The sequence below is a fragment of the Pseudonaja textilis genome, chromosome 3, assembly GCF_049901715.1.
Source record: "Pseudonaja textilis isolate UNSWEBS1 chromosome 3, rPseTex1.2, whole genome shotgun sequence".
In the NCBI taxonomy this organism is placed as follows: domain Eukaryota; kingdom Metazoa; phylum Chordata; class Lepidosauria; order Squamata; family Elapidae; genus Pseudonaja; species Pseudonaja textilis.
Genome location: NC_141992.1, coordinates 74917579 through 74943932, shown reverse-complemented (window position 1 = coordinate 74943932; position 26354 = coordinate 74917579). Strand labels below are relative to the sequence as shown.

Genomic DNA, 26354 nt, shown 5'->3' with positions numbered 1-26354 from the left:
TAGGCCTAGAGACTTTCCCTTTTGGGTATTGGATGCAGCGGTAAAAGCGAATGCTAATGTTCCGCTAGGCCATTGGTCAATCGTCTTGTCAATCTCTAGGAACCGTTCGATTGAGGGCATAGGAGAATCTATTCTGAAACGTCCAAAAAAGTGCCTGAAAAAGAAAGAAAGAAAAGGGAACAAGTGATCTTTGAAGACGCGTAAATTGTTTCTTGCAAATTCCGATATGTTCTTTCCCTCCTCGATTTTTTTTCTACGCTGGTCAGTTTAATGTGAATGGAAGAACTGTATAGATATTTTCTTTGATCCAAACGGGCAGTACGTAAGACATCCTGTCGGTATAGGGGCCTCATCGATGGAATGCCTGAGCTGTCCGTCTGTGCCAACATGGCGATTCGAGCGGGAGCTGTGGGGCTCGGCCGTTACTGGCTTTGGTTGCTAACGGCGCTGCAGGCGGTAAGAAGCCCCGTTAGAACAAGGAGAGTAGCGACGATGAGCTTGGGGAGCGGCCGAAGGGGGTCTTGAGGGGAATCTATTTCTGCTCATTATTTTGGACTCGCAAATTCCTTCGACTTTTCCGGTCGGGTCGAAAAAAATCCAATATGCAGGTGCATTTGGGGTTTTTTTTAAGTAAAACCTTGAGCTGGATACGCTCTTTGCTATACGTTAGCTAAACCCCTTGAAATGAGCGTATGTCATGATTTTACTCAAATAAGGATGCTAAATGTTTTTTCAGTAAATTTTTTCGGTATGTTCGCCATCGGCTAAACTGGGTACTTCCCCATTTTTAATTTTTTTAGTCGTGCTACGGAACGTCTTGGGAGGGTGGAAATACAGATGGATACTTTGGAACAGATAGATGTCTTGGAAGTCAAGCTAATAGAACTTTACCTAATAAATGAGATTAATTTTTATTCGTGTCCTTAATGGGTGTGCAGACCACAATTGAGCCCCAAATTTATGTTGCTCAATGAGAAATTTGTGAAGTGAGTTTTGACCCATTTTACGACTTTTCTTGCCGCCGTTGTTAAGAGAATCACTGCAGTTGTTCAGTTAGCAACACGGCTGTTAAAGTGAATCTGGTTTCTTCATTGACTTTGCTGGTCAGAAGATTGTAAAAGGGAATCACATGACACTGCAGACATCATAAATATGAATCAGTTGTCAAACAGCCTAATGGAAATCACGTCACCGCAGGGATACTGCAACGGTTGTAAGTGTGAAAAATGGTCAGTCACTTTTTTCAGTGCCGAACGGTCGCTAAAGTGAACTGTTGTAAGTCGAGGACTACCCGAACCCCTGCCATTCCCAAAGACACTCTTTGAGGTGGTTAGATCTTTAATTTCAAGACATGCATCGTTTTTATTTATCTGTACACAGTATTGTTTGCTCCATGGGACTAGACGGGGCTTATAGGTGAGCAGTAAAAGCACTAACAGTTGATTAAAGCAAAAATAAAAAAATCCAGCCAATTATATGTAGTAACTGAAGCTATAACAATGGTATTAAAAAGCTTGGGAAATAAATAAAATGGCAATGCTAAAGTTTTGTGATTTGACACAGCCATCCTAGGAGTCTTTTGTAACTGGGTAAATCTTCCATCACCACCATAGTAGCAATTTTTGTGGCCACTTTTACTTTGCTTACTGGGGCGGGGTGGGAGGGGGGGAGGCCAGCGGAAGCTTGGGTAATGGCAAGTTTAAAGCCCCATATTCCACCAAAAAAAACCTTTCTGGATGACTTTTGTCTACTCACTAGGCCTCAACTCAAATTTGTTTTGCAAGGCAATTATGAAAATAAAGCAGTTGAGCTCCTATGAGGAACAAGATAAATATTTAATTGCTAAATCAAGAACTTAACGCCTCTGCACAAATTCATGTTGCCATTGTGAAAAGTTGAGCTTTCAAATATACGATGCCATAAGCTGATTCTCAAACCGCTATCTCATATGTTGAGCAAACTAAAAGGGAACAAGTTATAGTTAATACAGATTGCAAACCTGTCAGACAGGATAGATACAATACTTCCTGTGTCAGTAATCCTCACACAGCAAATAAGTAACTTAGTGAATATGCTTCCCTTTTACCTGAGTCCTCTCAAAAGAGTAATCTTAGGTTTTCTGGTTTAGAGTGGGAAATGGACGACCTTGAAATTATCGTATTTAGAAATTCTTACTATGGACACTGAAATGTTACAAATACCAATGTTAAAGGGATTGCGTAAATCTTACTTGATTTCAGATATCTGCTTATGGAGCAGAATTATCATCGGAGGCATGCAGAGATCTTGGCTTTTCCAGCAATTTGCTGTGCAGTTCTTGTGACCTTCTTGGCCAATTTGGCCTGAATCAGTTGGATCCATTCTGCAGAAAGTGCTGCCAAGAAGAAGTTCAATCTGAAACTAGAAAGGTAGGTTTCATTGTTATTTTTAAAAGTCTTAGCTAACATGTGTTTTAACGTTCCTGTGATATAATATTATTTATACTGAAAGTTTTTATTAAATTTTAATACTGTAATTTTTGGCAATAAAAGTTTGTTGACATTTTCATTTCTTAGGACGTACTGATATCCTAATACTTCAAGGTCAAACATGGGTCAGCCAGCGTTCTTTCTGTATTTGTAATGGACACTGTTAAGTTTGAGCAAAATGAAATACAATCAGTTAGTTGTTAGACTAAATACAATCAGCTGAAGGGAAAGCTGAGCAGATTCCAGTTGTTAGCATATCAAGAGTACATTGCTGTTTATGGAAAATGTTTGTAGATTTTGTTAAATAGCTAATTATATATTTATTTTAAAATACAAAATACCAGCTCCTCAGGGAAAAAACTATTTGTTGATATTGTAATAAATACAATATATGTGTTTACTGTACATGTTACAATAGATTTGAAGAGTATTTTTCCTACCTGAAGGGAGGAAAATATCTGTTGTATTTCAGAACTGAATGTTTCCATTACGGCTTGTGATGAACTATTTCTGTATAACTCTTCTTGCTACCATTCAGGAGAAGCCAACTGATATGATTATTCATAATAGTTATCCCATTGGTTTGAAATCAAAATGTACTGTTTCCATTCTTAAAGCATCCTGTGAGTAAAAGCATTATCAGATGCCACATAACTAAATGCAATTAAAAACATAATATTTATTAGTACAGTAATGAAATATTTGCAGAAAAGTAATTTTATCTTGTGCTGGACCAGAGTAATAGGAGTGCCTAGTTCAATGTAAAGAATTTCTGTAAGAATTCCATTGTGCATTTAGCTTCAAATTATCTCCCATATCATGAAGAGTAAAAACCCTGGGATAATTTCCAATTTAAACTATTTTGTAGTATATTAATTTTTTATTTTTAGTAGGTTCTTAATATTCATTATGATGAGAGTGCCCTCTGCTTTGAATAGTATGCTGAAATCCGTGCATATAGTTGAAGGGACAGAGCTTCCTGCATAGGACCGAAATAAATTTTAAGCCTTGTCTTCCAAATAGAAAAGGTGGCATAAATTTTATCTTATTAGTCCATTTTTCACTGACACAAAAGGCCTTTACAGTAAGTTATTCTCCCACCCTCTCTATGCAGAGGGAGAGATTGTTGCCATATTCTTCCTGCATAGAAAGGCATTGTCTTTTCTCAACATAAAGTGAATGCTAATCATTGAGCTCTGTTTCTTGTTCTCTGTATAAATTGTGTGTCAAGTAGCATAATCAGTACTTTACCAATCAAGTTAATGATAATGATAGGAAGAGAACATGTAAGAAAGATGCTAGGGAATTTCGGATGACCATTATAGTCGTACATCAAAGACTACCTTTAATTATTTTTATAATGTTTTATTTTTGATCTGAATTATAATAATGTAATTTTAATGTATTTTATTAATGTATTTTAAATTATACAGTGAAAACATGGTTTGGAAAGACAACATAGACCTTTTAAAAATAAGTACCACCATCCAACCATATTTTAGAGCAAGATGTAGATTTCATAGTTTGAAATGTTGACAGATATCATGACAGATGTTTGATGGATTAAATCCTTTTCATAATGTATTTATTTAGTCATTGAACAATTTTTAGCATGTTGACTTTTATTCCTTCTGTCCACATTGGGGCAGACTTCTGCATCTGTAGCTGGATCAAGGAATGCATGCAGGAAAAATCAGATGCATGTGGGGATCTATGTGCTCATAAGCTAGTCAAACAAATTAGCACACAATTAGAGTCCTGGCTCTGGAGTTCCATAATTCCCATTAAGTGTTAAGATATTTCCTTTCATATCTGTATCCCAGACAAAATGCTAGACATTTAAGTTTTCTCTGTTTATAAGAGAAAAGGAAAGACACATTTCACTCCTAACAAATAGTTATAAAAATTTATTATAACTACATTTGTACCAAGCAATACACTTCATTACTTTCAGTGACTAGAACTGTTAGATTCACTTTCAGGCTAATTTAGAAGCTTTCTTTATTAGCATTTTAGACATTTTAGCTGCATATTGTAAGCCTCTTTTTCAGTAGCATAAAAGAATGCTGGTTTCTTGAAAAACAGACAATGAAATGGAGGCCAAAATTACTCTGCTTCAAAGTGTAGGAAAAAATGCCAACACTTTGCATTTGATGCAAACAGCCACACTTTAAAACTCTGCATTTTCCTATATCTCATCATATTTAAAACAGTACTCTCAGTTATAAATGAATATGTTAATCAGAAATTATTGTTCTAAATCAGAGGTGTCAAACTCGATTTCATCAAGGGCTGCATCAGGGTTGTATTCGACCTCGAGGGAGCTGGGGTGGACATGGCCAGGCTGGGTGTGGCCAGCTGAATGTCACTCGTGTCAGGGATGCCTATGGTGGCTCAAGTGCTCTGCCGGTAAAAATGGGCTCCTGATCTCCGTTTTGGGCTGCAATGGCCTCCTGCAACCCTCTGCCAGCAAAAATGGAGCTTGCAAGGCCTGTGTGCAGCCCTCCTGAGCTACGTTTTCATTGGCAGAGCCACAGGGGGCAGTCTTTTGCTGTTTCCAGGGCCACCCCATGGGCCAGATGTAAGCATCCTGCGGGCCTTGAGTTTGACACCTCTGAATGGTTATAAACTGAATTCTAGTGGCATATAAAAATTTTCTCAGATTTATACAGCCCACTTGAATAACAACGCAATTGTTTACAAATTGTGAGATGTCCACACAAAATTAATAATGCTTGTACAGTTTTTTCAAAACGATTACCTTGAAAGTATTTGTTGGAAACAGTATGAAAATATATTAAATATCTAAAATAGAGGCAAACACAAACATAGATACACACACATAGCATACCTTGTGAACTCTTGTTTCCTCTTTCCACTACATATTCAAAATAGACAGTGATTTTTATACTTATATATATATATGTGTGTGTGTATATATAAATATAGAAAATAGAGAGAGATAGAAAAATATAGAAAAAAATATAAAAATATACCGTATATACTCGAGTATAAGTCGACCCGAATATAAGCCGAGGCACCTAATTTTGCCACAAAATACTGGGAAACTTATTGACTCGAGTATAAGCCGAGTTTTTCAGCACATTCAAGTGAGATTCCCTCTGGAAAAAAAAAATGGTGAGGAGCTCTGCAGCTGGGCAGCCTCTTCCCTGCTTCCGTGTTTCCTTTGCAACTTGTAAGCATGGGGGTAATCAGAAGCAGAAAAGTTCTTGCATGAGGATGTATTGTTTTTTCTTTATTTAACTGTTTTTAGGGGGGGTGGGAACCCACCGTCATGTGAGAATGCTCAGACACGAAATCTATCTGCCTGAAAATAAGTGGGGGGATTTTAACAGGGAAGACATAGGGAGAAGGCAAAAGCGACGGAAGATCCTTCAGGGGAAACTGAGGGGGAGATTCACCCTTGGTCCAGATGAGCCCCCTTCCCCGCCCCTAAGGAAGCAGAGGCAGCCAGCAAGGGCAGGCAAGCCCGCTTCGCGGACTCCGTCCGTCCTCGCTCCCACCCACCCACCCAAAGCCACAAAGTCCCCAATCGCGCAGCCCAGAATCGCCCTCCCCTCAGGGGGCAGCAACGACTCCCGGTGTTTCCTGAAACAAGAAGCTCCGCCGTGTAATGAAAGCGCCCTGGCTCTAGGCTCAGAAAACAATGCGAGCCGAGATGGCTTTGTTTCCTCAGCCCCAGCTGCTTTCAGTCCGCTCGGGGAGGAGGAGGAGGAGGTGGTGGCAGCGGCTCGTGTTATTTTCTGAGCTCTAGGCTGCGATCTCAGAAAACAACACGAGCCGAGGTGGCTTCGTTTCCTCAGCCCAGCTGCTTTCAGTCTGCTCGGGAGGAGGGGGAGGAAGAGGTGGTGGCGGTGGCTCGTGTTGTTTTCTGAGATCTAGAACCTAGAGCTCAGAAAATAATGCGAGCCGCTGCCGCCGCCACCTCCTCCTCCTCCCGAGCGGACTGAAAGCAGCTGGGGCTGAGGAAACAAAGCCACCTCGGCTCACGTTGTTTTCTGAGCCTAGAGCCAGGGCGCTTTCATTGCACGGCGGAGCTGCTTGTTTCAGGAAACACCGGGCGTCGTTGCTGCCCCCTGAGGGGAGGGCGATTCTGGGCTGCGCGATTGGGGGACTTCGTGGCTTTGGGTGGGTGGGTGGGAGTGAGGACGGACGGAGTCCGCGAAGCGGGGCTTGCCTGCCCTTGCTGGCTGCCTCTGCTTCCTTAGGGGCGGGGAAGGGGCTCATCTGGACCAAGGGTGAGTCTCCCCCTCAGTTTCCCCTGAAGGATCTTCCGTCGCTTTTGTCTTCTCCCTATGTCTTCCCTCTGTTAAAATACACACACACACACACACACACACACACACACACTTATTTTCAGGCGGATAGATTTCATGTTTGAGCATTCTCACATGACGGTGGGACTTCCCCCCCTAAAAACAGTTAAATAAAGAAAAAACAATACATCCTCATGCAAGAACTTTTCTGCTTCCGATTACCCCCATGCTTACAAGTTGCAAAGGAAACACGGAAGCAGGGAAGCGGCTGCCCAGCTCCAGGGCTCCACACCATTTTTTTTTCAGGGGGAATCTGACTCGAGTATAAGCCGAGGGGTTTTTTTTTCAGCACAAAAAATGTGCTGAAAAACTTGGCTTATACTCGAGTATATACGGTATATAAAACGTTGCAGGTGTGTGTGTTTGTGATATATATGGGTGTTATGTATGTATAGCTCTACATTATATCTAGAGAACAAGCAACAGAATTTCATTTTTCTCGTGGGCCAGTGTGCTCACACTAAAAAGAAAATGACAATAAAATGTATCTTATCTTAAAAGTTATTTATATAAATAATCCTCAAATTGCGATCAGTCGTTTAATGCTTTACAACTCGTATGTAACCTTAGGGTAAAAAAAAGTACTAAATTGATTTACATTTGTTGTGATGAACATTGGATGTCATTTCTTTATATATTTCTTTACGGCCCTAATGGCATTGTAAGATATTGTCCCCCCTGCCCACAGGGCCACATTTCCAGTGCTTGCAACCTGTTTGCTTTTACAACAAGTTGCCAAATGCATTGTAATCATGTGACCATTATTTCATCCTCCCCTCAGTGCAGGGAGGAGAAATCCTCTCATGCACTGAAGGAACTGACCTCAAGTCTGGTGAAAATGCTTGCAAAATTGGCATTCTATGAAATGGTATATAAGTCTTAAGTCCTATTGCTACTCTGAAAGACTGGGCATTTCCATTGAGTAGAAGGATACTAGCAGAAGAGGAGATTCCAGAGGAGAGTACTAAAATCTCTGAACCTCAAAATTCTGAAATGTTGAAGCTTCTAAATGTTTCTAAATGCCAGTGGATGCCAAGTCACCTAGGGCCCCGCTTAACCCCTTAGATATCCCACACAGCCATATAATGACGACGATGGACTCAAAACCAGATTTCCATGCTAAGTTATGGATATAAGTCAAGAACTATCTATATACACAGATACTATTCTATCCTGAAAAAGTTAAAATTTGCCAGACAATTCTGTTTTCAAATTTATAAACTACCACCTAGCATTAAAGCCAACTAATGTGTTGCACTTTTGAATTGACTTTCTTCCCGCAACCCCCTTTTTAAATTATTAGCGGTTGCCTCTTTTGGAATTACCTATTGCCTTTAATTAGATATGTTCTTTTACATTGCATTTTCTAATTTCTAATAATCCATTAGTTCTGATATTCTTCACTGTCAGAACTCGATTTTTTTAAAAAAAAAAACCTGTTATTTTGTGTGTATATACATGTACATACATATAAATCTAAGAAGTCTGTTGTCTGCTAATTGGCTCATACGGTTTCTGAAATGGAACAAGTTTGTGAATCTCAAACTTTCACAACAATTTTCATCACAAAGGTCTAACTGGCTTTTAAAGCAGAATGGCTGCCCCTTTCTTGGACAACAGGAAACACTGAACTGAAACAGAAAGGTAAATTCTGACTGTGAGTCCATTCATAAACAGACTTCTGTAAACTCTTATGAACCTCCTCAGAATTCAGCATATGAATGTTTTTGTGGTTGTTTTTTAAACATAATGCTCCTTTTTATTTTTGTATGCTGTGTCCAATCTCTGCAGATTGTAATCAAGATGCATGCTCATATGCATATTCTCATATGCGTGCTTTTTTTAAAAGGCAAGGGCTGAAGCAGAACAGATGGTTCCTTGCTCCTAGTGCTTTTCAAGACTCCGTAATAAATCTCTCATGACAAATCTTCTCTGTTTCCCCATTCTGAGAAGGAGAATGCATACTGGCACCATTCTTCAAATCATTGTAAATGGAGACTGTGTGTGAAGCCTTCTTTGGTTCTTGGACAGAATCTTCATCAGCCCAAAGGCTGTTTTGTGTGTATATATATTTTTTCTTTTTGCCTAATATTCAACTCTCAGCAGCTACTTTGAAGCAGCTTTCCATTTCCAAGTCTCCATCATTGACCTGACGTTGGGGCTAGTATGGAAAGATATTAATACTGTAATACAACAAATGGTATGTATGTTGAACAGTGACCTGAAAGAAACTGAGTGAGATACTTAGTAAAAGTACTCTTTTACATGACCGATATTAATATTAAAATATAAGGAATTTATTTCTATAAAGTTTCCGTAATTTTACTCTTCCAGTAGATGTTATCTTTCAAAAACAAAACAAAATAAAAACACCCCATCCCTTTATATGAAGAGAATAGATAAGAGGGATAGAAATACTTGAAAACAGATCTTTGAGAATAATTTAAACCAAGTTGCCGTGAAGAGCTGCCAGTTCCAGCAACTGATAATATAGTAGAATGTGTTTAGTGCTTTAGGCTGCATGACCTGATTTAGCTTCATTTATTTGCATGACCTGATTTAGCTTCATTTTAAAGTCAGTTTCATTCTATAATTAGAATTACAATTCTTTTATTGGCCAAGTGTGATTGGACAAACAAGGAATTTGTCTTGGTGCAAATGCTCTTAGTATACATAAAAGAAAAGATACATTTGTCAAGAATCATCAGGTACAATACTTAATAATAGTCATAGGGTACAGTAAGCAATCAAATCATACTAGGAAACAGTCAATATAAATCATAAGGATACAGGCGACATAGTTACAGTCATACAGTCACAAGTGGGAGGGGATGGGTGAAAAGGAGTGAGAAGAAGATTAATAGTAATAGTAGTGCAGACTAAATAGTTGGACAGTGTTGAGGGAATTATTTGTTTAGCAGAGTGATGGCATACGGGAAAAAACTGCCCTTGTGTCTAGTTGTTCTGATGAATTTTTGCACAAGGTGCAGTGTTAAATCCATCAAAAAATGCATTTATCAGCTTTGGAAGCCATATTAGCATCAGACACTTTCACACTGCCACCTTCTTAAGCCTGGTAAAATGGGAGGGTGGAATTTCTTGGGAGTGTATGTGGTTAGACATAACAGCATCAGAGGTGGTATTCATCAGGTTCTGACCAGTTCTGGAGAACCGGTAGCAGAAATTTTGAGTAGTTCGGAGAACCGGTAGCGGAAATTTTGAGTAATTTGGGGAACCGGCCAATACCACCTCTGACTGGTCCCACCCCCATCTATTCTCTGCCTCCCAAGCCCCAGCTGATTGGCTGGGTCTTCTTTTGTTTCCCTGCACAGGAGAATGGAGCTGGGAAGTAGGTTAGTGGGGTGGGGAGGGAATGGGATTTTGTAGTAACCGTCTCCTGTCATGCCCACCAAGCAACGCCACGCCCACAGAACCGCTTTCGACAATCTTAATTGGCAATTTATGATTCAGCAAATTTATGATATGAATTTTGGCACCAAATTTGAGAATATTATAACAGCAATTTATTCAGTACAAAAAGCAAATATCATAATAAATGGAGAGAATACCCAAACTATAAATATAGAAAAAGGAGTCCAACAAGGCCGTCCGTTGTCCCCTCTGCTCTTCGTATTATCATTAGAAATAGTATTAGAAAGAGTGAGACAAAATCCTGAAATAAAAGGATTGAAAATTAAAAATGAAGACTATAAACTTCAAGCTTTTGCAGACGATATGGCTTTTATTATGGTAGATCCAATAGAAAAAGGACAAATATTAATTAAGGAACTGGAAAGATATGGAGCAGTGGCAGGATTGAAAATTAATAGACAGAAAATGAAACTTTTAGTAGAAAACTTAACAGATCTACAAATAACAAAATTAGAAAGGGTGCTTGGACTCCAAACAACAAGAAAAATTAAATATTTGGGAATATGGCTGACAGCACACTGTAAGGCGATAAAGGAGAATAATTATAATAAGCTATTACAACAAACAAAAAAAGATTTGGAATTATGGACAAAAATGCAAATGTCATTATTAGGAAGAATAGCAGCCATAAAAATGTCTATATTACCAAAATTTCTTTATTTATTTTGAACTATTCCAGTTAAATTAGAAAAGACCTTTTTCAATTATCTTAATACAATGACAGCAAAATTTATCTGGCAGGGTAAAAAACCCAGAATAAAAATGAAATTACTACAAGATATGAAGAGCAGAGGAGGCTTTGGATTGCCAAATTGGGAATTATAGTGCAGCAACATTAGTTTGGCTAAAAGATTGGATTAATTTAAAGAACAAAAGAATATTAGCTATAGAAGGTCATGACCTTCAGAGGGGATAGCATGCCTTTCTTTGGGATATAGGACCTACTAAACAAAAATATTTCCACAGACATCTGATTAGAGATTTGTTGATATACAATTGGCTCAAGGTTAAAAAGAAACACTATATAAAAATCCCAATTTGGCTATCTACAATGGAAGCGACGATCCACCCAAATAATTTAGACGTGAACAAAATGTTAAAATATAAAGACTTATTGGATACAAATGGAAATTTAAAAACAATACAAGAGCTCCAAGAACAAGGGCTACGAGTAGACTGGTGGGGTTATCTTCAAATACAAAGTCGATATAGAAAGGATGTAAAGAAGTATGGAATATACTTGAAACCTCAACAATTAGACAAAATTTTATTAGGCCCAGATAAAAAAAATATTACCGAAATTTACAAGTATCTCCTAGAAGTAGAATTAGAAGAAGAAATAGTGAAAGGATGCATGATCACATGGGGTCAAAATATTGGTCATAACATAAAGTTATCAGAGTGGGAGACTGTATGGAATAGAAACCACATTTTACCAAAAGCAGTAACATACAAAGAAAATGCATATAAAATTTTCTATAGTGGTACTTACCCCCTTCGAGATTAGCAAAAATGTACCCTAAAATGAGTTCCATATGTTGTAAATGTAAAAAAAAAAAGTGGGGGGAACATATTATCATATATGGTGGTCTTGCCCAGAGGCTCAAAAATACTGGCTCAAAATTCAAAATTGGCTACAGAAAATCACCAATGAACAACTAGACCTAGTACCAGAAATCTTCCTATTGGGGATCTTCAAAAAAAAATATGTAAAGAGTACAAAATACTTATTATTACACATGCTGACTGCTGCCAGGATTGCCTTTGCCGAATGTTGGAAACAGCCATATACATCTGTAGAGGAACTACAAAAAGTTATGAATTGTGCTGAAATGGATAAATTAACACTGAGTTTAAAAGATCAGGAATCTTCAATATTTTATAAGATATGGGAACAATAGTATAACTGGATAGATTGGAGACAGACTAAGGATAAGTAATTATTAAATATAGAATATAGATAAAATAAGAATATAATTATGCACAAATTAATATTTGTAAATTTTGCACAAATGATTGTTCCACGATAAGCACCACAAACAGCTGTTATTATAGATTTGTTAATGTTTTTAATGTAATAAAATTCAATAAAGTTTATTTTTAAAAAAAATCGTAAGGATACAAGCAACAAAGTTGCAGTCATACTGTCACAAGTGGGAAGGGATGGGTGATAAGGAGTGATGAGAAGGTTAATAGTGATAGCAGTGCAGATTTTGTAAATAGTTGGACAGTGTTGAGGGAATTATTTGTTTAGCAGAGTGGTGGCTTTTTTTGTGACTAGTTGTTCTGGTGTGCAGTGCTCTATAGCGTTTTGAGGGAAGGAGTTGAAACAGTTTATATACGGGATGTGAGGGGTCTGTAAATATTTTCACAGCCCTCTTTTTGACTCGTGCAGTATACAGGTCCTTGATTGAAGGCAGGTTGGTAGTTGTTAGGAATGTAAGTCACCTAACAGGTATTTGGGTTGGACAATATATAAACCAGGATAAACATTTTAAAACTGTCTCTTTAAGAGAATGCTAAAATGGTAATTGGGTTTGGTTCCTCAAACGGCTATAAGATGGAGCCAGAAACCTGGTTTGTTTTGGCCTTAGTCTCAGAAGAGAGTGAATCTCTGTTTCCTTCTGTTGGAAAGAGTTGCCATTCCTCCATTTCTTCTAATTGACTGATATTCCTGGATTTAATGTAAGTCTGATACTGAACTGTTTTTTGACACTGGACTTTGATATTTGGATTATCCCTGGATTGAAAAAACTGACTGATTTAACCTGTGAATGACTTTGGAGTGCCTATTTTGAACTTTGCTTAAACTTTCTGGAAGTAAAAACCTACATTTACTGTACAGTGTATCTGTGTGCTGTGTATTATTCAAACACTACTCTCTATACGTCTCCCTGTATGCGCTCATTCTCCTCAACAGTAGTAATTGTTTTTTCTGCAGTCCTAAATATCCTCTGAAGTCTGTGTCTGTCCTGTTGGGTTGCAGAACCAAACCAGACAGTTATAGAGATGCAGATGATAGACTCAATAACTGCAGATGATAGACTCAATACAGTAGAACTGTATCAGCAGCTCCTTGGGCAGTTTGAGCTTTGAGCTTTCTGAGTTGGCTCAGAAAAAACATTCTTTGTTGTGCTTTTTTGATGACATTTTTGATGTTAGGTGTCCATTTTAGGTCTTGTGATATGATAGAACCTAGAAATTTGAAGGTCTCTACTGTTGATACTGTGTTGTCTAGTATTGTAAGAGGTGGTAGTATGGGAGGGTTTCTACTACAGTAATTAAAATATAGCTGTCACCTTAAAGTATTCTGAATACTAAAGTACTAAATACTAAATACTAAAGAATACTAAAGTATTCTTAGTTTCCTTTAGACCATATGCCTCTAGGCTTCTGCTGCAGGCTTTATCAAAATAGTAGTCATTGCAAAACAGACTGATTGTCTTAGTTATGGCTATGTCAATGAGAGTAGTCCTTCCCATTGTTCTTCATTTTTTATACTTTCTTCCCAAATAAAAATGTTGATATTCTCCAGAAAATTTAACTATTAGGTCAGAGATAAAGCCTTGATAGTCAGCCACCATGTTGTCAGTGATCCTATGAAGAAGAGGAAGAGGAGGAGGAGGAGGTCCTTTAATAAGGCTAGAAATGTGATAGGTTCAATCTGGGATTAGGAAATGAGGGGTCCTTGGTGTTTTCTCAGCTTGGTTGTCTTCTTGTAGATGTTTCATTAACCCAGACAAGGTAACATCATCAGTGCTGGTAATGAATGAGATTTCCTTACTAGCACTGGGGATGTTACCTAATCTGGGTAATGAAATATCTGCAAGAAAATAACCAAACTCAGAGGACACCAAGGACTCCTCCTTTCAAACTTGAGCTACAAAGACAGGTAGTCCTCGAGTTACGACCACAATTGAGACCAAAATTTCTGTTGCTAAGTGAAACATTTGTTAAGTGAGTTTGACCCATTTTATGATTTTTCTTTTCACAGTTGTTGAATGAATCATTGCATTTGTTAAGTCAGTAACATGGCTGTTAAGTGAACCTGGCTTCCCTATTGACTTTGCTTGTTGGAAGAGGGAATCGGGAATCACTGCAACCGTCATAAATAGGAATCGGTGGACAAGCATCAGAATTTTGATCATGTGACTGCATGTGAATTTCATGTGACAGATGTTGCAACCGTCATTGAGTCCCTTTTTTCTGTGCCCTTGTAACTTTGAACAGTCACTAAATGAACTGTTGTAAGTCGAGGACTACCTGTATTCTCCTTTATCAGTAGAATGAGGAAAGGCCAGAGGACTTTGTTTCTTGACTTTTCACCCCAGTTTCATTCTTAGCTTGAACTTTATTCCTCTTCCTCCTTCGAAATTTACTTAACTTTATTTTCGCCTCAGTCCAATGCAGTAGATGATGCATAGTTAAAACGCTGAATATTCTGAGATGACTCTGGTAGTTTCATAGCTGAATAGGGATTTGATCATGAGTCTCTCAGGTCCTGCAATCAACATTCAGCTCAGAATTCGAAGCTCTCTTGGAGTTGGTTTACCTTATGCATTATTCATGAATCTGCCAGGGTTTCAGAAGAGATCATTTAGTGAAATATAGAAATAAATATAAGCTTAGAGTCCTAAGTTATGATAAAATTAGTTTTAAAATGTTTGTATGCTTTCTTTTTTTTTATTTTAATAATGAGAAAACCGGAGTCAGCTATAGTAAATGTCAGGTTTAAAGGAAAGACTGATCCCGGCACAGACAAATGCAATTGAAAAGAATAAGCTTTCCCCTTCTAGCTGATATCAATGGAATTTTAGTTTAGTTTAGTTTAGTTTAGTTTAGTTTATTGTCACTGCACCTCGTACAACAAAATCAAATGCCATCTTCAGTGTACATCATGACCATGAAAATAAACACAAACACACATCCTTCACCCTTCACACATTGAACCGAAAACCCCTGACACCACACCAAGCTCCGAAGGCAGCACTCCACTCTCTGACAGTCCTGGTCCCATCCCTGCATCACATGCAGGCCCCTCATCCGAGTCCTCTCTCTCCGAGACATCAGCCGTCCGTAACCTGTTGCCGGGGAACCACAACCCGTTCATTCAGTGAGCGTTCCAAGTTAAAATGGTCCTGGGTGAGGGGGCTTACGACTGGTCCTCAAAATTGTGGCTGTCATATGTTCCGCACAGTGCCATGATCATGATTCAGGAACTTAACAACTCACAATTGGTGGTTGCAGTTCCCTGCAGTCATGTGGTTGTCATTTAGGACCTTCCCCACTTGCTTCCGAGAAGCAAAGTCAATGGGGAAGCCATCAGCAGGTCGCAGGTTTTTCCTGCTGCTTTTTCTCGCAAGGAGCCCCCGGCAGCCTGGGGATCTCATACTCTGTAGTTCCCAGTTGTCCATGTTCTGTAGTGCCCACCCACAACACACCCCATAGTGCTAGCCCATAGCATTCATTCCCTCCTGTACTTTGTAGTGCCCTCCCTAGAGTACCTGCCCGCCCATACTCCATAGTACCTACCTACCTGTAGCTCTTAAAATAGCACTTAGATTTATATACCGCTTTAGAGTGCTTTACAGTCCTCTAAGCGGTTTTTACAGAGTCATCATACTGCCCCCAGCAATCTGGGTCCTCATTTTATCCACCTTGGAAGGATGAGTCAACTTTGAATCTGGTGAGATTCAAACTGCCAAATTGTAGGTAGCCAGCAGTCAGCAGAAGTAGCCTGCCATATTGCATTCTAACCACTGCGCCACTGTGGCTCTTGCCTATCAATCACATCATGCCTGGATGTGATTTCAATGCCTCTTCCCACAAAGTGGTCATGCAAGGTCCTCATTTAATATGACTGTCGCTTAATGTTGGCAACAGGGACTGCCAAAACTATGTTGCTAAACAGTACAGTCATGTGAACACCCTGCTTTATATAACTGCATCCTTTAGTGAAGGAAATTCCAGTCTCAATTACCATCATAACCCGAGGACGACCAACCAAGACTCTCATGCTGTGTTAGTGGCAGTTTCCATGCTCCCTTCAGCGGATCACCGAACATACTACTGTAATGAAATAAATTCAAGTTGTGTATTACTGTGGCTACGTCCCCCTTTTTAGGCAATTTTCAAATCAACCTACCATGGTTTTAAAAATCATAAAAGTGCCAGAATTTTTGATAGCATAAACTGAATCCAATGGTATGATTTTCACTCAATCTGGAATGGCATCTTAATATTCTCATTAAGTATGTTAGCTCTTGTCCTTCTAATTTTTTTCCCCAGACATCTGCCCAGGGTTTCAATGTCACCTACGGGAATGTTTGCTCTGCATAATTTTTTGTGTGAAATGAATACAGCATCAGCATTTTTTTTTAAACAGTAATGTGCAGAATGTGCAATCTTGCACAATATTACTTAGTGATTTATTTAAGATGTTCTTTATTCATGGTAAACCAAATCCCTGAATAGAAAATTCAGGCACATATGTCAATTATCTTGGTAATTTTTTCTATTAAAAATAAATATATATCAAGTTAAATTGATGCTTCACGTGATGAGCAATAATGTTGGATCGGATTATTACTGTTTGTTGCTTATCTCTTGCAGCTCTATGCAGGAGCAATCCTTGAAGTGTGTGGATGAAAATTGGGGAGGTTCCCTCAGGTTCAGGGTAAGTGAAATTGCATTATTTCTTTTCCAAAATCAGTGTCCTTACACCCCATCGTTTATTTAGATCCTGAAGGAATAGTCTAGTCTGACATAGTATGCCTATATATAATACGCATATATACTCAAATCATTTATAAGGGATGGTCATTTCAGTTTGGATTTCCTCCAGATTCTGTACTCTTGTTCTTATCAGTACTAGAAAGCATGGCCAATAATGAAGTCTAATGGGAGTTGCAGTTCAGTTTTGGGTTTTCTTTAACCCTCCTTTCCCAGAATCCATATAATAATATTTTTCCATCCCATCTGATTCAGGTTTCCTTTCTTGAATTAAAAACTGCCAATTACTCTTCAACTTTCTTTTTTCCTTATCAGAGGAATGGGGAGGTGTGCATTTTGTTCTTCGCTTTGATGTTAGAAACTGAATCAGAAAAAGGATTGAGAGGGAGGTTGGCCAGGCCTTGAGTTTTTTCTCTTGAAAATGCAGTAGCTTTATGTACATGCATATAATGTGTGGATTTTTAAACATCCACATCGTGTTCTATTTTGTTTTTATATAGGTGTACCTGTGCACCCACAGGGAGACAGATAAGTGTATAAATGGCTTTCTATCTCCCACTTTCCAGCATTCCCTTCCTTGCCCCAACTATTTTTAAAGTATCTCTCAGGCCAAATCATTCTGTCAATGCTAATTGAGAGTTGGCTGTTAGAAACATGATAACAGAGTTGGAGGGGGTTGTTGGCGGCTGTAAGAATGATTGTTTCAGGGTACTATTATTCCTGATATGAGAAGTGGCGCGAATATTAAATAAATAAATAACAAAGAGTAATTTCAGAGTCAGAGTCAGAGTCAGAAACAACGGAAATAGAAGAAAACAGTAGCACTGGTCACGCCTGTACGTTGCAGAGCAGGAGTGAGAAGACATTTAGCTTTGCGAATGTTTAAAAAGATTTCTAAGAAATGCTGGGTATAAGGGATTTTGTTACAGTGGTTCTATTTAGCATCTCTAAGGTCTTAAATTGCAGCCAGCCATTTCCTAGGGAAGAATTACTGGTTTTGTTCTGGCTGGCTTTGTTTCTTACATGTCACTTGAATAACTATAATTGAGCATGAGGCTAGGGGAAGGTCATTCTGTTGCTTCAAAAGATGGAATATTTTAGATTGTTTTGGACTATATAGCTTGCTATTGCCAAGATTCTCAAGGCTCTATCCTTTTTTCTTTTTTCTTTTTTTAAGTTGACTTTTGTCTGGTGGGACCCACTTGTTTCTTTGCTGAATATTGCCAAACTGGGACATTCATTTTCTGTAATGCACATTGATTCTTTTTAATGTTTTTTTAATTATTATTCCTGTTTAACTAGAAAATCTTGGTACAGGAATAGCTGTATCAAGTTGAGACTGTAGAGATTCTCAGTCATCCAGGTCATGATTGTCCCAAAGGTGCTTTTTCAGGAGGCAACTGGACTTCCTTGGTTGTTGGGTTTTTTTTGTTGTTGTTTTTTGAAGACGTTTCGCTTTTCATCCAAGAAGCTTCTTCAGCTCTGACAGGATAGTGGAGAATGGAAGGATTTATATTCCTTGCAGACAGCTGCTCATTTGTATCCTTTTAGAGGGTCCTTGAAACATTGGAGGTTTGTCAGTGTCCTCAGGGTAGTGTGCCTTTTTTTTTTAACCCTCTGGAAATCCATTCCTACACTATTCAAGGGGTGTTAAATAGCTAAAAGTTGTATAGATAAAACTCTTCAGAGATTCTCAGTCATCCAGGTGATGGTTGTCCCAAAGGTGCTTTTTCAGGAGGCAACTGGACCTTCATGGTTTTTTTTTTAAAGACATTTCACTTCTCATCAAAATGAGAATGAGAAGCGAAATGTCTTCAAAGAAAAAACAAAGTCCAGTTGCCTCCTGGAAAAGCACCTTTGGGTGTATCAAATTGAGTTGCCCATCTATGAACATTTCATTTATTCATATAGCAACTTCTGCATCATTCCACTCCACAGATTTTAGGTCACCTACAATAATAATATCAGCCAATAAAAAGTAACAAAAGCAAAACATCAGCCCTACATAATCTTAAGCAATCTGCCCTTGTCACTAGTCTGAAAGTCCTACAGAATAAACTCCCTTAAAGCGCCTTATAGGCCAGCAAGTTAGAGAGCCCATGAGCCTCAGAAGAAAATGTGCTCCAAAGCACACTGCCACTGAGAAATAGTTAGAGTCCTTCACCTCAAGATCTTCAGCAGGTTGTCTTGGGCAGAGTGCACTGGAGTGATGACATATGTTGTAATAATGGTCGTAAGTGTGAGGACTGGTTCTTAAAATTACTTTTACAATGCCATTGCAACTTTAAAGCTATTGCTAAATGAGTAGGGCAGTAAGATCTGCCTGTGGTGTATTAACATTTAATTATTTAATGCGAGCTATAAGAAAGCAAAACCCTCTTTGCTGAGTTCATCTTTTAAAATAACTGAAAGTAGTACTGAGATTTGAAATATTTTCTCAACAGTCAGCAGTATGTTCCTTCTCACAAAAATCATGACTTTTTAAAAAAAATTCAAACCTTTGTTTTAGCTGAGCAGTATTCTGCAGATCCACCAAATTGGGTTTGTCTTTTGCAGTTTCTGGAATTAAAGCAGTTGCTTCTCAAATAGAATCTAGCCAAGATTATTTTTTTTGTTACAAAATTAGTTATTTTAAGGTTAAATAAATGGCTGTCTGCAGTATACTTCATCATCTGCTTGGTGCTTCTTTTAACCGGAGATGCCAGAAATACAACATAGATCTGCAGTGTGCAGATTCAGCATTGAACTGTGAACCCTCCAATTCTGTTTTTTTACAGCTGAACTGTAGGTTTTTTTTTTTACCAACATCTGCTATACGAGCACCCCATCTGAGGTTTCTCCTTATTTCTGCCAGCTTTTTATTCGTTTTTATTGCCCCGTTGTTTTCTGTCTCTGTTCTATCAATTGAATAAAAGTTCAGTCTGTTGTATGATAAATTGGTAGACAACAGTAGAAACATAGCCTTCCTCTTTCTCCTCCTCTTCCTTCCCTCCCCCTTCTTCCAAAAACTTCCATTCACACATGGACATGCATCACTTCTACTTGAACCTAGCTGTTAAATGCATGGAACATTTTATACAAATATTTTTGTAAATTCCGTGCATTTCCTCATTTTAACCTGTTGCTGTTATGACACAGGTTCATTGCTTCTGTGCTAGGAAAAAATATCTGTTTTCTTTCAATCAAATCTCTATTTATTGTAGTGGAAATGGCACTTTTCATCTAACATCATTTTTCCTTTTTTAAATTAAAATTCTCTGCTGCTTACTCATCCTCAGATCACATTTTGAGAATGTCTTAGCAGATAATAAAGCAGGTTGTTTATTGCCTTTTTTTAATCCAGAAGGTGCTTTAGTTAATTTTTGCTAGTGTGAGGAAGCTGCCAACTCTACAATATGTCTTAGATTTTGAATTGACATCAGACAGAGCTGGAGATCAGCATTAAGTTATTTCTATAATTCTACTTCATTTTGTTCTTGGCATAGTGAGATCTGGTCTGCTAATGTTCACCAAAAAAGCAAAAGAGAGTCTACAAAAGAATATCTTTGAGTTGATGAAATGTTCCATACCACTGTGATAAACATTGCAAGCTTTTAATCCTTCAGTCAACAAAGCAAATTTGCATCTCATCTGGATAACTTAATGTTGATCTCCCAGATTGTTGCTGAATTTACTCATTGCATTACACATAATAGGATTTATTTGGATTTGATTTAGCGTACTGTGTGAACTTAGCCATTCTGGTTGATGTACCATACTTCATTATATATAAATTCAGCTAATGTTTGTGACATGAAGGGAACAAGAGCCTCCCGCCCCAAAATTTTTGCAACATAGCTTCTTTTCCAATGTTGCGAAACATCATCTCTAAAACGGCGGTCCCCAGCCTTTTGGGCACTGGTACCTGGTTCTGTGGATAAAGGTTTTTCTGCGGACCAGAGGGGGCGTGGCTTTGTATGCTGCCTGCAAACCCCATCCACCCACCCCCGGTGGGGCTTCATTTGTTTGCATGGACCGGTTGCTAGCATGCACAGATTGGGAGCTGGGACCCCTGTTCTAAAAGCTGATTTGATCCTCTTAGCAATGGTTTCCCAGAAGTTTGTGAAGATTGAACTCTTTTAAAGGGATTTGAGACATTGTTTGAGTGCCATCTGGAATTGGCTTTCATTTGTTAATGTATTATTGTTTCTTGATTATTTTTCTTAGTTTGGTTATTTAGATTTATTAATAATGGTAATTTTATTTCTTTTCTTTTTTTGAAGACTGCTATGAGACAATTACAATTCCATGGCTTATAAGTAAATTTAAGAAATAAATAGCTTTGGATTATTCATCAGACCTTTGTTAAGTCATGGTTTAGTGTTATATACAAATCTAGCCAGATAGCTAACACATGCAGGGCCCCAGATTTCCTGATATTACTTATCTGCTTTCTATACAGGCAGGTGACTTAGCACTCATACATTGGCCAAGATAATAGACTAGAATGCTATGGTTATGAATATACTATACCATGTAGCCCTGAAAATAAGACTGGGTCTTATATTAATTTTTGCCCCAAAATACGAGTTAGAGCTTATTTTTTGGCTAGATGTTATTTTGGGAGAATCATGGTAGTATAGATATCGGTAGTGCTTAACATACACCTGCAATTAAGCCTGTAATTATAGCTGTAAGTTGTGGCAGTCATGAAGCGGGCCATCATGTGACCGTGCCTAATTTTACGGCTTTTTTGGGTGCAGTCATTGCGGTTGTGGTTGCTAAGCGAACACCATGGTCCTAAAACAAAGCCATCTCTTCTTCAATGGTCATTGTTTGCTGGAAAAGAGCAGTAAATGCTGGAAACCAGCCTGACAAAAAATGCAGTCATGTGACTGCAGAACACTGCAAGTCCGCGCTGGTTGCCAAGTTCCCCAAATGCATGAGACCATCAGAACAGGATCGTAAGTAGCTCTGGGAAGGTACATCATAATTTCAAAACAGTTGCTAGGCAAGGACTGCTTGTAAAAAAATTCTTAACATGGAAAAGAATTGCATCAACATATTAGGTAAGGAAAAATGAATTAGTGTGAACACAATTGAGCCAAAAATTTCTGTGGTTAAGTGAGACATTTGTTAAATGAGTTTTCCCCATTTTATGAGCTTTCTTGCCATGGTGGTTAAGTGAATCCCTGCAGCTAATAACTCAGTAACTCGGCTGTTAAGTGAATCTGGCTTCTCCATTGCATTGCAAAAGGGGATCTCATGTGATCTTTGGGACACAGCATCGGTCATAAATATGAACCAGTTGCCAAGCATCTGAATTTTGATCACATGGTTATGAGGATTCTGCAAAGATCACAACTGTGAAAAGTGTTAATAAGTTAACACTTTTTCAGTGCTATTGTAACTTTGAAACATCACTAAATGAGCTGTTAAGTCAAAGACTACCTGTCAGTGACTCCTTTTTTTTCATATCCTGTAGCACTAATTTATTTATTATTATTTATTTGTTGAATTTATATTGCCGCCTATTTGCCCATGGTGACTCAACGCAGCTTATAGAATATGAAACCACATTTAAAACAATAGAAACTAACAAAAAGAATCAAATAAATTGATAAAGTGCAATATAACAAAATCACCCCCCAACTAATCATAAATTCATTGGCTGTCTATTTTCCTCAGGAGGTATTTGTCCTCCTTCAGTTATCTTTAATATGTAATGTTCAGAGTAGCATACTAAAATCATTTTTGCCTTCCAATTAGATGTTTAAATCGGTATGTAAAAATATAAATCCCTTAATGTCTAAAAACAGATACAGTATTTATCTGGAAGAATTAAGAAATATTTGGAACGTCTTTTTCTTTCCTTTGAATTGTAGCTTTTGTCAAGAGCGACAAGCCCAAACTGTTCAGGGGACTGCAGATTAAGGTAAGGACTGGTTTTGACTGGTTTTGGCACTGCCTTTTTATTTTATTTTTAATTAAAAACTGATAAAATATTTGTCTGGCATGGACTGTTATAAGACATTTAGAAACCTGGTGTGCATAGAGAATGGCATTTCAACCAAACAAGCCAGGAACATGATCAGCCATTTTCTAACCATTTGCTGAGAACATATTCCACAAGAATGTGCATATACACATCATAGTGCACTGGGCAAAATGGAAATTGAGAAAGTCCAAAGATTTTCTCGGTAGGAAAATCTGTATTCCAACACCGGGTTTCCAGCTTTTATACAGAATGAATCATAGTACCTGTTTTGGTAAAACAAAAATCTTTGTATAGCAGGTTTTCTTTCATAGTTTGTTTCCCTTTGTACATTTTCCCCTTATTTGTGATTTTGTTTCCTTTCTCAGGGAATAAAACCTTGTTTATTTGTACAAGCGATATAACCATAGTATGTTTCTTTTTTTAAAATGTTTACCAGCTCTAAAGAGTGCTAGCTGATAGTTACATTTGAAAATTTTTAGCTTCCTTGCTGTGTTTTCCCTTTTGTCCCCCTTTTTGTGGTGAACTAGTAGTAGAAGGGTGGCTATTAAACAGATTCAGACAGAATATAGAGAATTGAAGTATACATTTTGCATCTAAAGATGCAAATGATCAGCTTTATCAATAATAATCAAAAATAGCAACTGACGTAGTTACTTGTATAAAAAAGAAATTTAATTTTAAGGAGGCAAGAATGTTGAACTGATACCTTCTTGATGCAGAATAAACTTGTACTGATTCATTATACATTTTAAAGACATAAGGGCAATATTTCTATGTACAAAATTATTTTGGAATATTATTTATGGGATGGTATTAGATCAGATTCTGTTAACACCATGAGTGCAGTTGCTAAGAGATTTTCCATTGAAGTTCCCTAATAAAAATAATGCTTTCAGTTGAATAAATAATATAAAAGTTAGGAGTAATCTTAACATCAGAAAACCTCTCTCTGTTAGCACAAGCAAGACAGCTCTTCCAAAATCAGACTGCACAAAGTTAGCACAAAAATATGTATTTTAAGCACAAGTAGTATTTACACGCGTTATTATCTATTATGCTCTTCCCCTCCAGTTGTCATACTTTTATGCTTGGTAAAAAAAAATAATAGGAAATTTCTATGCTTTAAGTTGTTTCAACTTCTTATAAGGAAGGATTGAATAGAAGAAAAGTGAAATGTTCAATATTGCATTTTCAAATGGGCTCTTTATCTTTTCTACTCCAAGTGCAACTTTGTTTTATTTAATGGCAAGGTCCAGATAATTCTGCTGAATCTAATTTTCATCTCTGGTGATGGTATTTTTTTTGCAATGTGTCATAGACTTGAATTAATTAACTAATCCAATTTTGACCATAGATAAAGCAGAACAGGCCTATGTTTGACTTTTTTTTCATGACATAAATAGATCCATATTTACAACAGGCTACAATGATTAATTCAGTATAAAACTGACATTTGAACTTTAGCGAGGGAGATGAGGTTTGACCATGCAAAATAGGCTGAATGTTTTTAATCCAAACCGACAGTAACCTTGGAATTATTATTTTTTCCCCTCTGTAGTATGTGCGTGGCTCTGATCCTGTACTGAAGCTCTTGGACGACAGTGGGAACATTGCCGAAGAACTGAGCATCCTGAAATGGAACACAGATAGCGTTGAAGAATTCTTAAATGAAAAGCTAGAACGTCTCTAAATATTTTTCCCTTTTATAAAGAATTGAAATATGGATTTCTCATATCACTTTTCATCATCCTAATCTCTTCAAAGTGTGATAAATGCTGGAAAACATCCCAGCATTGGCATTAATTTGAACACTATTCCGTATTACGTGGATATTGATTACAAGGAATTTCAAGCAAAGCAGAGTTTATAAATTGGTAGGCTGATCAAATGACTGTCAAAGTGTATTTCAATTCAGTTTTGTAGATAAGAGATCCTTAATGTTTGATACAAATCTGATGCAAATTCTGAGAAGTTTTACAATTTGAATATTTTTCATAAAGGGAGCCTATTGGTCAGTTTCTCTTAATTAGGTGAATGTTCTGTGCTTGCATATAAGTGTGCATATTAATTATGCTGCCATCCATTATACAATGATGAGGGCCTTGGTACCAAATACAATATACTGTATTCCATTCAGTCCCACCCCACCCCCCAAATACTGGCTATCTTTCTTTGCATTTTGTATTTCCCAACTATTCTTTTTTTATAACTGAGAATATTCATAATGGATCCTTGCTTTTTTTTAAAAATGGTTTGCGGTTTTGGAAGGACTCATGCTGTTGAATGACTGGAAAATGCTAGGGGATTGTACTTAATGATGACTACATAGAAAGCCTTAATGAGGTGTATGTATGTCTGATGTCAGTTGTACTTTCACTAAATTATTCTATTATCTTCAGCAGACATGAGTTCAGTGAAGAGGAAAATTATTTGAGAGGGCAATAAATTACTTCACAAAATATGCACTGAATGTGTCTTTTGTTCGGTCCATTGTGAATTGATGCATTTAAATTTTATTAAATCAATCTGTGTGTGTCTTACATTATGAAGGGAACTCTTAAGTGACTTTGCAAACTCGCTTAAGACAGGGATGGCTTAAGAACAGACAATTTCTCAAACAGGATAATACCAAAAAAAAAAAAAAAAAGTTGACCTCCTGAAGTACAGAATTGTTTCTTAACCTGATCAGTGTCTTCCCAGACAGGTATAAAAATCTCATTATAGCTCGAAGTATTAGGAATGATACAATAATATCAACGGACCAACAAGTGGGCTTTGAACCTGGACCGAGAAAGTAACTTGAGAAAACATCTCGACAAGACCATCCTGGTTCAACTGAAGATAAAGTGAGAAGCACATTCATATTTGCAAGATTCTGTTACTATCACTTTAGTAACAAAGTAATCTTAATTTATATGGCTTTTTTTTTAGTATGGCTTACCTTGTGGGATAACAAATGATGATCCATGCCTACTGTTAGAACGGAGAAGTATTGATGTTTTGCCACCATTACAACTATGCCATAGGCCCAGATATGGGTTTGTATCCTTGTTCAGTCATGTTCCCTCATTTTTTCAGGAGTCCCTCTGATGCTCCATCTATCAATCATCCCTTGATTAGAGACTGGCATACAGAGAGTGGTTTCTCCAGAGAAATCCAACTGTTTTCATTGTTTCTTTATTCCAGAGATCAACTAAATACCCAATTCAATTGCCTTGTCGGATTGTTGAAAATTCCAAATATGCCCACAGAGAATCTAGAGGATCCATAAGGCACTTTGGACAGATCATCTTAATTTGTCTCTCTTCCCTGCAGATCACAATGGTGCCAAGTACCCTCACAGTGATCTGAATGTGATCTTAGCATGACAACAAAAGCGATATCCTCCAGTCATTCCAAATCTCTTTC

The 26354-nt window shown here is 37.7% G+C and overlaps 1 protein-coding gene across 2 annotated transcripts; it reads left to right on the top strand.

The window, feature by feature from the left end:
* Window positions 1-375: 375 nt before the first annotated feature.
* On the top strand, window positions 376-25405 carry SELENOF (selenoprotein F). 2 transcript variants are annotated; one of them, XM_026700275.2, is made up of 5 exons: window positions 376-456; window positions 2241-2408; window positions 16850-16913; window positions 22834-22883; window positions 24505-25405. In XM_026700275.2, the coding sequence occupies exons 1-5, from the start codon at window positions 388-390 to the stop codon at window positions 24634-24636; spliced, it is 483 nt and encodes a 160-aa protein (XP_026556060.2). In that variant the 5' UTR covers window positions 376-387; the 3' UTR covers window positions 24637-25405. The 2 variants fall into 2 exon arrangements, with proteins under 2 accessions (XP_026556060.2, XP_087786249.1); XM_087930123.1 differs by having other exon boundaries at window positions 376-608.
* Window positions 25406-26354: the final 949 nt, after the last annotated feature.